Below are 14897 nucleotides of genomic sequence, written 5' to 3'. Positions count from 1 at the left end.
ATCCCGGTCTCGGCCGGCTTCCTTTCATCAGACCTCGCACTGTTCGAGTGCGTGTGAGTTTGAAACGCAGCCAAAAGCACGGGCTGACCGCTTCACTCTGCGCCTGCTGGCTCGGTGTGTAAGAGATTCTTGATCTAATCCTTTGTTTCCCGTTTTATCTCCAGAGGATTGTGAGGGTGGGGGGAGGGGGAGGAATCCAGGCCCGCGCCAGCTTTTCAAAAGAGCAGGAAATGATTTGCTCTCACTCTCAGCCTCCGCTGCATTTCGAGCAGAGAGAGCTCCTCGTACATCACTGCCAGTGGAGGTTTAATTCGCAGGCCTGCTTCGTGCCCGTCGCCGGGTCTTTACTACATGCTAACCTGCGAATAAGACATCAGTATTGACTCGAATTTGTTTTCACAAGCGCTTGCAAACAGTCTGCTGACATGAAAGGAAGCCACACAAAACGGCTCGGTGTTTACTCCATGCTCCGTGGCTTCCTCGGGGTTGAAAGGCAGTTCAGCGTCGCAGATGAGCCTTTCAACACCCTCTTGTTGGCGTCTGAGGAATGATGAATTGCTATAATTACATCCATTTCCTTTTATCGACCGTGGTTGCGGATGCACGTACCAAAAAACGTCACGGGCATGCTCTTTTTATTTCTCGATTTTGTTTTAGGAGCAAGTCTGATCCCCCTCCCCCCCATTCTGTTGTTGTTATTATTATTATTATTATTATATGGCGTGAGCGTAAGGTTAACGCACTCCGAACTGAACTGAACCGAACTAAACTTTCATCCTCCGACCTCTAGCGAGTGTCTTGGGAGAAACAGGAATTTTCCGTCATGACTCACACTGAGATAATACAAGAATGAGCTCAGGGGTGAAACATTGCTTCTCCATCATCCTTGCTGTTGCATTCAGCTGCTGTTTAAAAGGTGTAAATATTTCCCACACCGACAATCTAAGCTTAATCTAATCTAGTTTAGAACTGCCTTTTGGGATTTCTCTAGTCACCGGAACGGCCCACTTTTAGCTGTTCTAAATGTAGCACATTGAAGGCTGTTGGGTTAAAAATATCAAGGTCGGTTTAAATTATTAGGGGTTTCTCGTGACCAAAAAAAATATATATGTATATATAAAAATGTCGTACTGATTATTGGAGATCTTTGCAGCTTTTTTAAAAAAATATACAGCCGCACTGTTATTCTCGATTCTGCTTGCTCAGCAGGTTTTATTCAAATAACTGTAGTTCTGGCTGTAATCCAGATGTTCTTATGGTATGGTTTCTGGAGTAACCCCGGGTATGACGGATGCTCGATATAATCTAAGAGTAATAACAAACACACTGTTTTGTTTTTGATACAGTGGCGTTTTTCTGTTCTGTTTGTCTAGCTTTCATGGAAGGATTCTCCAATGCAACAGTCAATCAGTAGGTTTTCCACCATGGGAAAGTCTTCAGGACTTTGCGTTTGCTGGTTTCTCTGTAACATGACAAGCTACATCTATTTGTCTGTCTGTCTGTCTGTCTGTGGGCAATTCCATGTAAATGTCAACCTCACCATGCAAAAATAAAGCAACATGTAATACATCAAAACCACTCCCAGAGATATCTCCTAGGCCTGTATTTTACAGATGTGAATAAGTTGAACCAATTTGTAACCAACCTAATATGTCACAGTCAGTCTTTCTTTCTTATAATGTAAACCCCAAGCTAAAATCAACTTTGATCATGTACAATTCTATATTATTGCCACAAGCCACAGAAATGTATGCTAAAATCCACAAAACAGCAAAACAATAGCCATCCTAAATATTATTTAAGAACTTTGATAGTTTTAGCTGATATTTAGAGAGTTTTTCAAAGGGTTATGGTGGTTAAATTGCTGATTTTCTAAACATACGCCATGTCTATTTCAGACGCGTCACATCCATAACGGAATTTCGTCACATCCATAACGCTGACTTTTCCTTCCGAAACTCTGCATGAAATACAAAATATTTTAAACAAAGATTTTTTAATATTCACCTTGGACCCCTCTATCAAATGGATATCTCCATTTCGACATTAGGTTTACAATTTCACAGAGTTTGATAAAAATGTACAGTCACCCAAGAAAAGTGATACTTTTTCTGTCACATCCATAACGCATCTTTTATTGGCATTTTCTGGCATGCCCTAGATGTACTATGGGAATTGTTCTTGTTCTATCACTTCTCCAGTATGGTACAGCCTTAAAATATGCAACACCTGTTTAAATACTGGGAGACAATAAAACATGCACTGGGTCATTTGTTGCCATTTTGAGTTCAAGTGTCACGTCCATAACGCTGGAATTGCTCCTGTATAATTAACTTGAAGAAACAAGCGAGGCTGGTCACGAAAAAGACTTTGTTTGTTTACAGCTGCAGTAATGTAAGTGATAATAGGAGCTAGCTTGGTTTGTAAGTGTTGCACAACATATTTTATGTATCTGTGAAGATACTCAGTCATCCAGGTACATGGAGCAACTGGACTTGCTTGAAAAGTCTTGAAGACGTTTCGCCTCTCGAGAGGCGAAACGTCTTCAAGACTTTTCAAGCAAGTCCAGTTGCTCTCTTCTACCAACCACAGATTACTATGTACCTGGATGACTGAGTATCTTCACAGATATGTTTCTACGCACTTTGGGATGAGTTCCCTTCGACTGGTGCGGGAGTATGAGAGGACTTCCAGAAAACTGGCAGACATCTTAGCCAGAGAGGATCGTTCATTTTTGTCAACCTGGAACGACCATCACTGAACAGAGGTGGGCGTCTATGACATCTTTTATTAGCCACCTACAATGCAGCCATCAGCATTCTGATTCGGATTCTATGATGATCCATGAGAGGATAAATACTTGATACTCCCTATAAGACAGACAGAACTGAGGATGCCTTTCGGACGAGAGGCGAAACGTCTTCAAGACTTTTCAAGCAAGTCCAGTTGCTCTCTTCTACCAACAACAAATTTTATGGTTTTATAGTTGCATTTAAAGTAAACCTATCAAAAGTACTAGGTCTTCGTGCTGTCCTGGAATACAATAAAAAAAAAAAAGGTCTTGACAAATTGCTGTGGTATAAAAGGAATAAAACGTGATACTATATAGCAGGGGTGGGCAATTATTTTTCACAAGGGGCCACATGAGAAACCAAAATTATGTCAGAGGGCCACGATAAATTTAGGTTGTAATTTTATTGACCAGATGTAAGGCGCACCTTTTAAATATAGGGTGAATTCAGGTAAATTGGGCCACTTTTTTTTGCAAACTTGGAAAGACCCCCCCTGCCTTTTAGGGGTACACCAGCCCATCCTCTTACCCTCAGGGAGGCGTTTTAGAGGACCAAATGCCATTAAAAACCTATACAAGAAATCGTTTGTTCCCAATGCAGTTAATATGATAAACAAAGTGGGAATTGTATCCAACACACGGGCGACTTTTGCAAACCAAGATGAGTCTTGTTTTATTTATTTAATCATTTATTTATTGGAGTAGTATTCCTTACTATTTTTACATTTTAAAATTTTTACACTTAATTTAATCATCTATTTATTAGAGTAGTATTCCTTACTATTTTTACATGAAATGGAGTCGTATGTGTTTTTTATGTGGTGAAACTGAAGACAAGTTTCCACACTTGTGGACAATAAAGATTCATTCATTCATTCATCACAGAAATATTATGGCATCCAAATGACTTAAAGCAAATAAAGTAGTAATGTTGCAACAATTTAAATACATTTGTGGTGATTGGTCAGTAAAATTGGAAGAGATGAAAAGCTCAGTGCGTAAGTGGCCCAGTTTACCTGATGGCCCAATTTACCTGAATCCACCCTACTTAATATATACCGTATTTTCTGGACTATAAGCCGCTACTTTTTTCCTAGGTTTTGAACCATGCGGCTTATACAAAGGTGCGGCTATTCTGTGGATTTTTCTTCCACCGCTAGGGGCGCTCTAACCGGAAGTAGAATCAAAAATAAGATAGACGAAAAATCAATGCAAAGAAGAATTAGCAGATCTTTAGCAGATAGAACACGCACGACAAATTACTAACTGGTAATTATTTTCAAATCCAGCGAAGATGATTAAAGTGACTTGTGGTTTCAAACACAGGAGAAACGAAGGTAAATAAATACCGGTTATTTTCTCTTGGTTCTGTTCCGTTTTAATCAGCAAAGTTGCTGCCGTGTTAAAAGGCGCTGTTCGGAAAGAATCTGTTCAGGTACATACATGTACATTTACAGTACAAAATCGTTCTGTACATGCAGTAAATATCAACATAGATATCTGCGGCTTATAGCCCGGTGCGGCTTGTGTATCTTTTTAAAAATTTTTTTTTTAAAAATAGAGCGGATGCGGCTTATATACAGGTGCGCTCTATAGTCCAGAAAATACGGTATTCATGTCAATACATTATTAATATTATATTTATTCATAGGCTATGTGGAATTGTGGTGTAGGCTACATATAAAGAAGAAAACAAAACCAGTCATTGAATCAGTGCAATTTATTATTTACATTTATTTATTATATATACAATTTAGCTGACATGCCTGACTGACGACGTGCTGGCTATCCTCACTTGTTGCAGTTGACGTTCACTCACAGCTCGCACGTTCGAACGTAAACATGAACGTAGCGCTTTCAAAATAAAAGTCGCACCATTATATTGCACTCGGAATATCGAGGTTTCCCCATTTATTTTGTAATTTATAATTGGCCTCGCAGGCCGGACAGGGACACACAACGGGCCGGATGTGGCCCGCGGGCCGGATGTGGCCCGCGGGCCGTAGAATGCCCAGGTCTACTATATAGACACGAGCGTTTTATTGCGAAATGCACCACTCATATTTTTCGTACAAACTTCATCCGGGACATGGAGAACCAAAACCGTGACACAAATCTCTATCCGTCGCTCATGAGGAAATCGATGAATTGTTTTGATAAATTTGGGGACTTTTTGTTTGTGAACGTGTCTGTATAATAAAAAGAAAATCACACGTTGGCTTGAAACTATGAAGTTTATCTTCTCGTGTTGAAAAACTCACATTTTTCATACAAAATACATCACGGATCTGAGTGACACATTTAAATAATATCGGCTGGCATTGAGTGGTATATTGGATATATTCCATTCAGCTAGCATGTGAAAATAGAAAAAAGCTATTATTATAATACACTCCTCCTTTCGGGTGTTCAACAGGTCTTTCTCTTTCAAAAGGCTCTCAAAATCTGTATTTTGCAAATCTTCACATTTTGTTTTTATTTATGCTTTACACAGTGTCCCAACTATTTTGGAATTGGGGTTGTAGAATTAGGAAGGTGCTTTTTATTTATTTATTTTTATTTTGCTCTGAATCTTGTGCAGGAGGAAAGTTTTGGAGTAAAAGCCTCTAATTAGTGCGTTAAATAACCCCGACGGTGCTGGAGTACATGTTTAATGTTTGAATAGTAAGATTTTATACTGGAAATAAACGTCACTGGTTTTAACACTGGAACAAGCTGTAAAAAGTTCGAGCCTCCTGCTGGACACATTAAAATGTAAAATGAGCCGACTAGTGATATTCTGGTGAAAATTATGTAATGGTTTATTTTTAGTTGCGCTGCAGCTCGGAAACATTTCTGGCCATGCGTGGAGCTGATGTCATTATTGCGAGTGCGGTTTCTCCGTTTCTGACGCATCATGCGTGCTGTCGGGTGGTGGTTGTTGTGTGTGTTTTTTTTTTTTTTTTTTTTTTGGTTACACTTTCTAAACACCAGACATATAAAAGTTATGAGTCAGCAGCTGAAAATGTTCATCCTGCTGCCTGGACATCTTACTTACGAGCTGCGTGTAACGAGGGAACGCTCTCGTGTCTGGAATAGTTTAGTATTACTATAAGAATCCGTTCCTGTTCTGAAGAACATGTCTGTAAGTCTAACCCTGTCACTCGCATTCCAGGTTAAATGGTCCGACTCGTCGTCTACGGCTGTGACCAAAAGCCATCGTCAGCTGCAGGACTTTCTTTTGAAGGTATTTTTTATTTTTTTTTCAAACACTGCTCTTAAACCACAGCAGGTCCTATTTATCTAAATAATTTAATATCTTTTTTTTTTTTTCTTTCATGTTGAAGCAAAGTGTGGCCATCCATTCTATCCTCCTGTTAGAAAATGTATAAAGAGCAGTTCGCTTTGCCTGTAGGGAAGAAAAGATGTTCTGATGCAGCAAGCAATATGCTTTAAATATTAACACAGAAATGGATCGGCATATAAAGGCATCGCTTTATCGAATCCGTGTCTTAAAAGCAGAACGAAAGCAGCGTTTAATAATAATCTTTTTTTTTTTTTTTCTTGTTTTGTCTGTAGCTGTGTAAGGAACAGAGTGCAGGAGGTTTCGAGCAGGATGTTATCGGATTACTGAGTCGGGCCGAGGGCGAGCACAGAGAGCTGGAGAGAATGCTCAGGTGAGTCGTATTTTTCATACGAGCTCCATCCGGGACATGGAGAACCAAAACTGAGACATAAACCTCTATACGTCACTCGTGATTTTAAATCGATGAATTGTTTTGATAAATTTGGGTACGTTTTATTTGTGAATGCGTCTGTATAATAAAAAGAAAATCACATGTTGGCTTGAAGATATGAAGTTTATCTTCTCGTGTTCAAAAACTCACATTTTTCATAAGAAATATATCACTGATCTGAGAGACATATTTAAATAATATCGGCTGGCGTTGAGTGGTATATCGGATATATTCCATTCAGCTAGCATGATATTGAACGAGTTGAAGACAAGTCGCTGAATGGAATATATCTGATATACCATGAAAAAAAGCCACCAATATTATTATTATTATTATTATTATTATTATACATACTAGGGCTGTAACGATACACTCAACTCACGATTCGATTCGTATCGCGATTTTTGACCCACGATTCGATACACCCACGATTTTTTTTTAAATGTATTTTTAAAGTAGTAAATTTGACTTATTAACATTTACTTACTTACATTGACTATTTAATAACAAATAATTCAGACCACTGCAGAGAATGAGTAATATGTATGCAAAAATGAACAAATGTATATCCAAAGACTGTTTTATTTCTCAAAATAATACTGTTGAGCCAGAAGCTCTGTTTTTTTCGGTTCTGAAAGTCATTTTTCCAAATCGTGTAAATCCGTTAAGATTTTTTTTTTGGGGGGGGGATCTCTCACTGTCTCACTCTCATAGGGCCAATGATTTTCTGTGATCGCGGAAAACAGATGGAAATTACGGAATTTTTATAGTAAAACGTTGCTTGCGTGTCAATGTAACTGCCGCAGAAGGCTTCCGCCCAAGCAGACATGCCTTCAGTGTTGCCAGATACTGTAACGTTTTCCACCCCAAAATATGTTCAAAACCGGCCAAAAAGCACCTAAACCCGCCCAATCTGGCAACACTGCATGCCTTTCCGGTCAAGTGATTGTGATCGGCTTGTGGCACACCTAGCCAGCCAATGAGCTGCTTGTTTACAGATTCGCTCCCCGCGTCGCAACCAGAATGGCGACCGCTTAAAAGAAATGAATGCTCTGCCAGTGGCGAGTGTGGACGTTGCGTGACTCGCAGAAGATTGTTGCAGGTCGGTGAAAAAACGACTTACTAATAGATATAAAAAATAAAAGTAATTTAAGTAAGTTTAAAATGTAATTTAAATAAAAAGTAAAGTATTCATAAATTGAAGTTTGGAAGCACCTCTGTTCTTGGGCTGAGGAGAAGTTTGAAAGGGTGTACCACGATTCTGCCTTCTTGTATCGCGACACAGATCGTGGCTCTGCGTATCGCGATTTCTATTTCAATACGCATATTGTTACAGCCCTAATACATACACATTCCTTTTCGGGTGTTCAACGTGTCTTTTTCAAAATTCTCTCCGTATTTAATGACGCAAACCTGGCGGCCATGTTTGTTTACAAATTGTCACAGTCGCTCACTAGCACAGAAGTTTTACATCTCCATATGACGTCATGTCATGTCGTCTTGTCAACCGTGCAATACCGTAAACCATATTCAACGCTCATTCTCCATTGGGTAGAGTGATGTAATACACGTAGAATAAGCGATATGCTAACAATATTGCATGCTATCAACCCAAATGAACGGAACCTGCTAGAACGGAAGTTTTTATTCCATCGAAAATGTATAGTAATTCTCGATATTTCACTCCGATGACGTCACTCCCAGTGTTTCCCTGCTGACTAGACGTGTGTCGTCAAATTGACAAACCGGTTCAAAATTAAAATCCTTTTGATTAAATTGCATATTTTTTGTGGATGTGTCCATATAATATAAAGAACATTACACAGTGGTGCGAAGATATGATGTAGGATTTTTTTTGATGATGCTAAAGAATCTCCTACGATACGATTCAATTTAGTAGCTTTAGTGATGAAAATATAGAAAAGGACTTTTTTTTTTTTAAATGGTAAAATTTAAATGATCTTGTTGGTGTATTATTTACATATTATTTAAAAAAAAATATGAATTGTGCTTTACACTCAAGTTGTTCACACTAAACTCCACACTCTCGTATGCGACAAGGAAGCCGAGAGTCCGATCGCATTAGTTTAGCATGTTAGCCGTCCGCCTTTTTAGACAGCGAATAGAATGTGGCCGCACACGTTTCGTTTGCTTAGCTTTTATTCTACTCGTCAGGCGTTCACCATTTGTTAAAATTAACTGATTGTGAAGTTTATATGGCGAGTGAAGCATGGTGGTGGTAGCGTCGTGTTGAGAACTGGACCCTTGTTTGCTTCTCTGTCCTTAATCCATCGCTGACGTTTGGTGGACGGCTTCCTGTAGTCAAAGTCGCAGGTCTGACGTTTTTTAATAATGGATTCTACGTTGATCAATTGGACGTTCAACGTGTCAGGAGGGTTTTTTTTTTTTTAAATGACCAAACTTGGTACTATTTGATACTAAACAGATCTGATCCGGGGTCCTTGGTTGTATTTACATCTGTCTTGCTAGTCAAGTTATGGACACGCCTACATTATTTTTTTTTTAACAACTCGGCAAAACAAAATGGCGGAATTTAGTGCTATAAACTGCTAATGTCGCCAGATAATACTGTCGTGAGGGGGAAAGTAGAGTTATAAATCTGTGAGCTGATTTTCCAACGAGGCATCTGCCTTCTGCTTAGTTTTAATATTCGCACATCTGGAACTGCTGGGAAAGAATGTTTAGTTAATGAATATATTTTGTGATTTTAAATATGCCTTCTGTAAGTAGTGCTAAGCTAAAGTACACTGGATTCTACACTTCTGACCCTTCTGGATCTTAAAAACTTGACTATTATTACTGATTTAGTTTATTATTTAGAACTGATTTGAGTTTGTGTTATTAGTACAGTATTTTTTACCCCAAAAGGACAAGTTGTGGTTTCTCTGCATCTGGACTGCACACTATACCATGCTGTAACTTATAAATTCATGGAAGTGGCTTCCTTAGCCCTTTTTTTTTTTTGGTTTATTTCCCCTCGTATGCAAATGTCTTGAATGTATATAAGCTGTTCACGCGATTCTAGCAAAGCGTAAACACATTTCCATGAAGTGCTCCAGCTGATGAAGGACAGATAAAACGGAGTGAAAATCTCTCGCAGAAATCGGCTCGCTCTGTTTATTTGACTGCACTAACAGCTTGCAGCTTGTCCCACATAAGTCCATAAATCTCCATTTTTGGAAAATAATTTATTTATTTTTTTAATCCATCAGATGCATTGAAGGCAGGCTTGGAGAAGGTCTGCTTTGCATCGTGAAGATCTGAGCAGATGATTCCGTGTATGTAGATGTGAATGCTTTGAGGATGCGCTGTTTTGTGAGCGGTCGTCTTTCGAGTCTGTCTTTCACTCGAGCTGATTAGTCCTGAGGGAAAGCAGGGACTGGCGTTGAGCTACACTGTTGCCTCATGGAACCGTTTATAATCCTTACTGTGTGGCCCTGCTTTCATGCTAACACGTTATAGCAGCTGTGATGGTTCTGGTGGCTTGGGCTTGCCCTGTCCAGAATGATTTTTTTTTTAATTATTATTATTTCTGTGTGAAACCATAGTAGCTATTTTTTATGCCTCCGCCACCGTAAGGTGCAGGAGGCATTATGTTTTTGGGTTGTCCGTCTGTCTGTGCGTGCGTGCGTCCGTCCCGAAACCTTGTGAACGTGATTTCTCCAAGGCAAATCAAAGGAATTTCACCAAACTTTCACCATTTGTGCATTTGGGGACAAAGATAAACTGATTAGATTTTGAGATCAAAAGGTCTAAGGTCAGGGTCACTGTGAGGTCAAATGTCTGTCTGAGAACCTTGTGAACACAATATCTCCAAGGCTAATACAAGTAATTTCACCAGGTCAAATGTCCATCCCCAAATCACAGCTTAATAAGGTGTGTAGTCTACCAGGCGGAAGCATCCCCATCGACGCCGTTGGCATCGAGTTCTATCTAGTTTTTTTTTTTTTTTTTTTTAAAGCTAACTAATTTAACAATTTAAAAAAAAAAAATGTTTAAATATTACGTGCTCATCGTCGTATTCGCTTTGTCAGCCAATTATCAAAGTAAGCTAACCGTACTAGCTATGTACACTCACCAGAGGCATGTTATTTTCCACAATAACGAGACGTCGTATACAATAAGATGACCACTGATATATTTTTGCATGTCAAACATTTTTGATAAGTTTGTGAGCCAGGAATTGGAACAAACGTCAGACCAAATGCGCCGTATAATCTGAGCAAATCGTTTGGATTTTCACTTTACGTCGTTATTCGGAATTTGCATAAAGTTGAGAAATCCTCAGGTCAGAGTTGCTTGTTGTGCTATCGCGCCGTCACGTTCCTGTGTTGCTAAAATTGTGGCTTCGTGTTGCACACGTGCATAGGAAATAGAGTTGTAAAGACAAACTGATTTGAATCGGAAAAAAGTGGTTGCTTTGATTTTTAGATTTTTTCAAGCCTGGTTTGAATCAAGTTGTAAAAAGGTTATATTCGATATTACTCATTGTATAAGAGTGCATGATGGTTCGGGCATGTTCAGCCGGCTGTGCTCATGAATTTTCTATGATGCAAAAATGTGACAGAATCGAATCGTATCGGGCGGTGAACGGAGTCGAGAATCGAATCGTATCGGGCGGGGAACGGAGTCGAGAATCGAATCGTATCGGGCGGGGAACGGAGTCGAGAATCGAATCGTATCGGGCGGGGAACGGAGTCGAGAATCGAATCGTATCGGGCGGGGAACGGAGTCGAGAATCGAATCGTATCGGGCGGGGAACGGAGTCGAGAATCGAATCGTATCGGGCGGGGAACGGAGTCGAGAATCGAATCGTATCGGGCGGGGAACGGAGTCGAGAATCGAATCGTATCGGGCGGGGAACGGAGTCGAGAATCGAATCGTATCGGGCGGGGAACGGAGTCGAGAATCGAATCGTATCGGGCGGGGAACGGAGTCGAGAATCGAATCGTATCGGGCGGGGAACGGAGTCGAGAATCGAATCGTATCGGGCGGGGAACGGAGTCGAGAATCGAATCGTATGGGCGGGGAACGGAGTCGAGAATCGAATCGTATCGGCGGTGAACGGAGTCGCGAATCGAATCGTATCGGCGGTGAACGGAGTCGCGAATCGAATCGTATCGGCGGTGAACGGAGTCGCGAATCGTATCGGGCGGGGAACGGAGTCGCGAATCGTATCGGGCGGGGAACGGAGTCGAGAATCGAATCGTATCGGGCGGGGAACGGAGTCGAGAATCGAATCGTATCGGGCGGGGAACGGAGTCGAGAATCGAATCGTATCGGGCGGGGAACGGAGTCGAGAATCGAATCGTATCGGGCGGGGAACGGAGTCGAGAATCGAATCGTATCGGGCGGGGAACGGAGTCGAGAATCGAATCGTATCGGGCGGGGAACGGAGTCGAGAATCGAATCGTATCGGGCGGGGAACGGAGTCGAGAATCGAATCGTATGGGCGGGGAACGGAGTCGAGAATCGAATCGTATCGGCGGTGAACGGAGTCGCGAATCGAATCGTATCGGCGGTGAACGGAGTCGCGAATCGTATCGGGCGGGGAACGGAGTCGCGAATCGTATCGGGCGGGGAACGGAGTCGAGAATCGAATCGTATCGGGCGGGGAACGGAGTCGAGAATCGAATCGTATGGGCGGCGAACGGAGTCGAGAATCGAATCGTATCGGCGGCGAACGGAGTCGCGAATCGAATCGTATCGGCGGCGAACGGAGTCGCGAATCGTATCGGGCGGGGAACGGAGTCGCGAATCGTATCGGGCGGGGAACGGAGTCGAGAATCGAATCGTATCGGGCGGGGAACGGAGTCGAGAATCGAATCGTATCGGGCGGTGAACGGAGTCGAGAATCGAATCGAATCGTATCGGGCGGTGAACGGAGTCGAGAATCGAATCGAATCGTATCGGGCGGTGAACGGAGTCGAGAATCGAATCGTATCGGGCGGGGAACGGAGTCGAGAATCGAATCGTATCGGGCGGGGAACGGAGTCGAGAATCGAATCGTATCGGGCGGGGAACGGAGTCGAGAATCGAATCGTATCGGGCGGGGAACGGAGTCGAGAATCGAATCGTATCGGGCGGGGAACGGAGTCGAGAATCGAATCGTATCGGGCGGGGAACGGAGTCGAGAATCGAATCGTATCGGGCGGGGAACGGAGTCGAGAATCGAATCGTATCGGGCGGGGAACGGAGTCGAGAATCGAATCGTATCGGGCGGGGAACGGAGTCGAGAATCGAATCGTATCGGGCGGGGAACGGAGTCGAGAATCGAATCGTATCGGGCGGGGAACGGAGTCGAGAATCGAATCGTATCGGGCGGGGAACGGAGTCGAGAATCGAATCGTATCGGGCGGGGAACGGAGTCGAGAATCGAATCGTATCGGGCGGGGAACGGAGTCGAGAATCGAATCGTATCGGGCGGGGAACGGAGTCGAGAATCGAATCGTATCGGGCGGGGAACGGAGTCGAGAATCGAATCGTATCGGGCGGGGAACGGAGTCGAGAATCGAATCGTATGGGCGGGGAACGGAGTCGAGAATCGAATCGTATGGGCGGGGAACGGAGTCGAGAATCGAATCGTATCGGCGGTGAACGGAGTCGCGAATCGAATCGTATCGGCGGTGAACGGAGTCGCGAATCGTATCGGGCGGTGAACGGAGTCGCGAATCGTATCGGGCGGGGAACGGAGTCGAGAATCGAATCGTATCGGGCGGTGAACGGAGTCGAGAATCGAATCGAATCGTATCGGGCGGGGAACGGAGTCGAGAATCGAATCGTATCGGGCGGGGAACGGAGTCGAGAATCGAATCGTATCGGGCGGGGAACGGAGTCGAGAATCGAATCGTATCGGGCGGGGAACGGAGTCGAGAATCGAATCGTATCGGGCGGGGAACGGAGTCGAGAATCGAATCGTATCGGGCGGGGAACGGAGTCGAGAATCGAATCGTATCGGGCGGGGAACGGAGTCGAGAATCGAATCGTATCGGGCGGGGAACGGAGTCGAGAATCGAATCGTATCGGGCGGGGAACGGAGTCGAGAATCGAATCGTATCGGGCGGGGAACGGAGTCGAGAATCGAATCGTATCGGGCGGGGAACGGAGTCGAGAATCGAATCGTATGGGCGGGGAACGGAGTCGAGAATCGAATCGTATCGGCGGTGAACGGAGTCGCGAATCGAATCGTATCGGCGGTGAACGGAGTCGCGAATCGTATCGGGCGGGGAACGGAGTCGCGAATCGTATCGGGCGGGGAACGGAGTCGAGAATCGAATCGTATCGGGCGGTGAACGGAGTCGAGAATCGAATCGTATGGGCGGGGAACGGAGTCGAGAATCGAATCGTATCGGCGGTGAACGGAGTCGCGAATCGAATCGTATCGGCGGTGAACGGAGTCGCGAATCGTATCGGGCGGGGAACGGAGTCGCGAATCGTATCGGGCGGGGAACGGAGTCGAGAATCGAATCGTATCGGGCGGTGAACGGAGTCGAGAATCGAATCGAATCGGGCGGGGAACGGAGTCGAGAATCGAATCGTATCGGGCGGGGAACGGAGTCGAGAATCGAATCGTATCGGGCGGGGAACGGAGTCGAGAATCGAATCGTATCGGGCGGGGAACGGAGTCGAGAATCGAATCGTATCGGACGGGGAACGGAGTCGAGAATCGAATCGTATCGGGCGGGGAACGGAGTCGAGAATCGAATCGTATCGGGCGGGGAACGGAGTCGAGAATCGAATCGTATCGGGCGGGGAACGGAGTCGAGAATCGAATCGTATCGGGCGGGGAACGGAGTCGAGAATCGAATCGTATCGGGCGGGGAACGGAGTCGAGAATCGAATCGTATCGGGCGGGGAACGGAGTCGAGAATCGAATCGTATCGGGCGGGGAACGGAGTCGAGAATCGAATCGTATCGGGCGGGGAACGGAGTCGAGAATCGAATCGTATCGGGCGGGGAACGGAGTCGAGAATCGAATCGTATCGGGCGGGGAACGGAGTCGAGAATCGAATCGTATCGGGCGGGGAACGGAGTCGAGAATCGAATCGTATCGGGCGGGGAACGGAGTCGAGAATCGAATCGTATGGGCGGGGAACGGAGTCGAGAATCGAATCGTATGGGCGGTGAACGGAGTCGAGAATCGAATCGTATCGGCGGTGAACGGAGTCGCGAATCGAATCGTATCGGCGGTGAACGGAGTCGCGAATCGTATCGGGCGGGGAACGGAGTCGCGAATCGTATCGGGCGGGGAACGGAGTCGAGAATCGAATCGTATCGGGCGGTGAACGGAGTCGAGAATCGAATCGAATCGTATCGGGCGGGGAACGGAGTCGAGAATCGAATCGTATCGGGCGGGGAACGGAGTCGAG

At 44.1% G+C, this 14897-nt stretch overlaps 1 protein-coding gene across 5 annotated transcripts in view; it reads left to right on the top strand.

Annotated features, from left to right (window-relative positions):
• The window catches only part of zcchc2 (zinc finger, CCHC domain containing 2), an 89084-nt gene that overhangs the window by 52982 nt on the left and 21205 nt on the right, over nt 1-14897 (top strand). For all 5 annotated transcript variants that reach the window (XR_009651347.1, XM_060906398.1, XM_060906396.1 and 2 more), the window contains 2 exons: nt 5946-6017; nt 6350-6447. Coding sequence is in view for 4 of the 5 variants with exons in the window: in XM_060906398.1 (XP_060762381.1) it covers nt 5946-6017; nt 6350-6447 (170 nt within the window). In the remaining variant the exon portion in view is untranslated. The remainder of the gene's footprint in view (nt 1-5945; nt 6018-6349; nt 6448-14897) is intronic.

Source organism: Neoarius graeffei, chromosome 23, assembly GCF_027579695.1.
Source record: "Neoarius graeffei isolate fNeoGra1 chromosome 23, fNeoGra1.pri, whole genome shotgun sequence".
NCBI lineage: Eukaryota > Metazoa > Chordata > Actinopteri > Siluriformes > Ariidae > Neoarius > Neoarius graeffei.
Note: the sequence above shows the minus strand (reverse complement) of the source record. Positions and strands in the feature narration are given on the sequence as shown.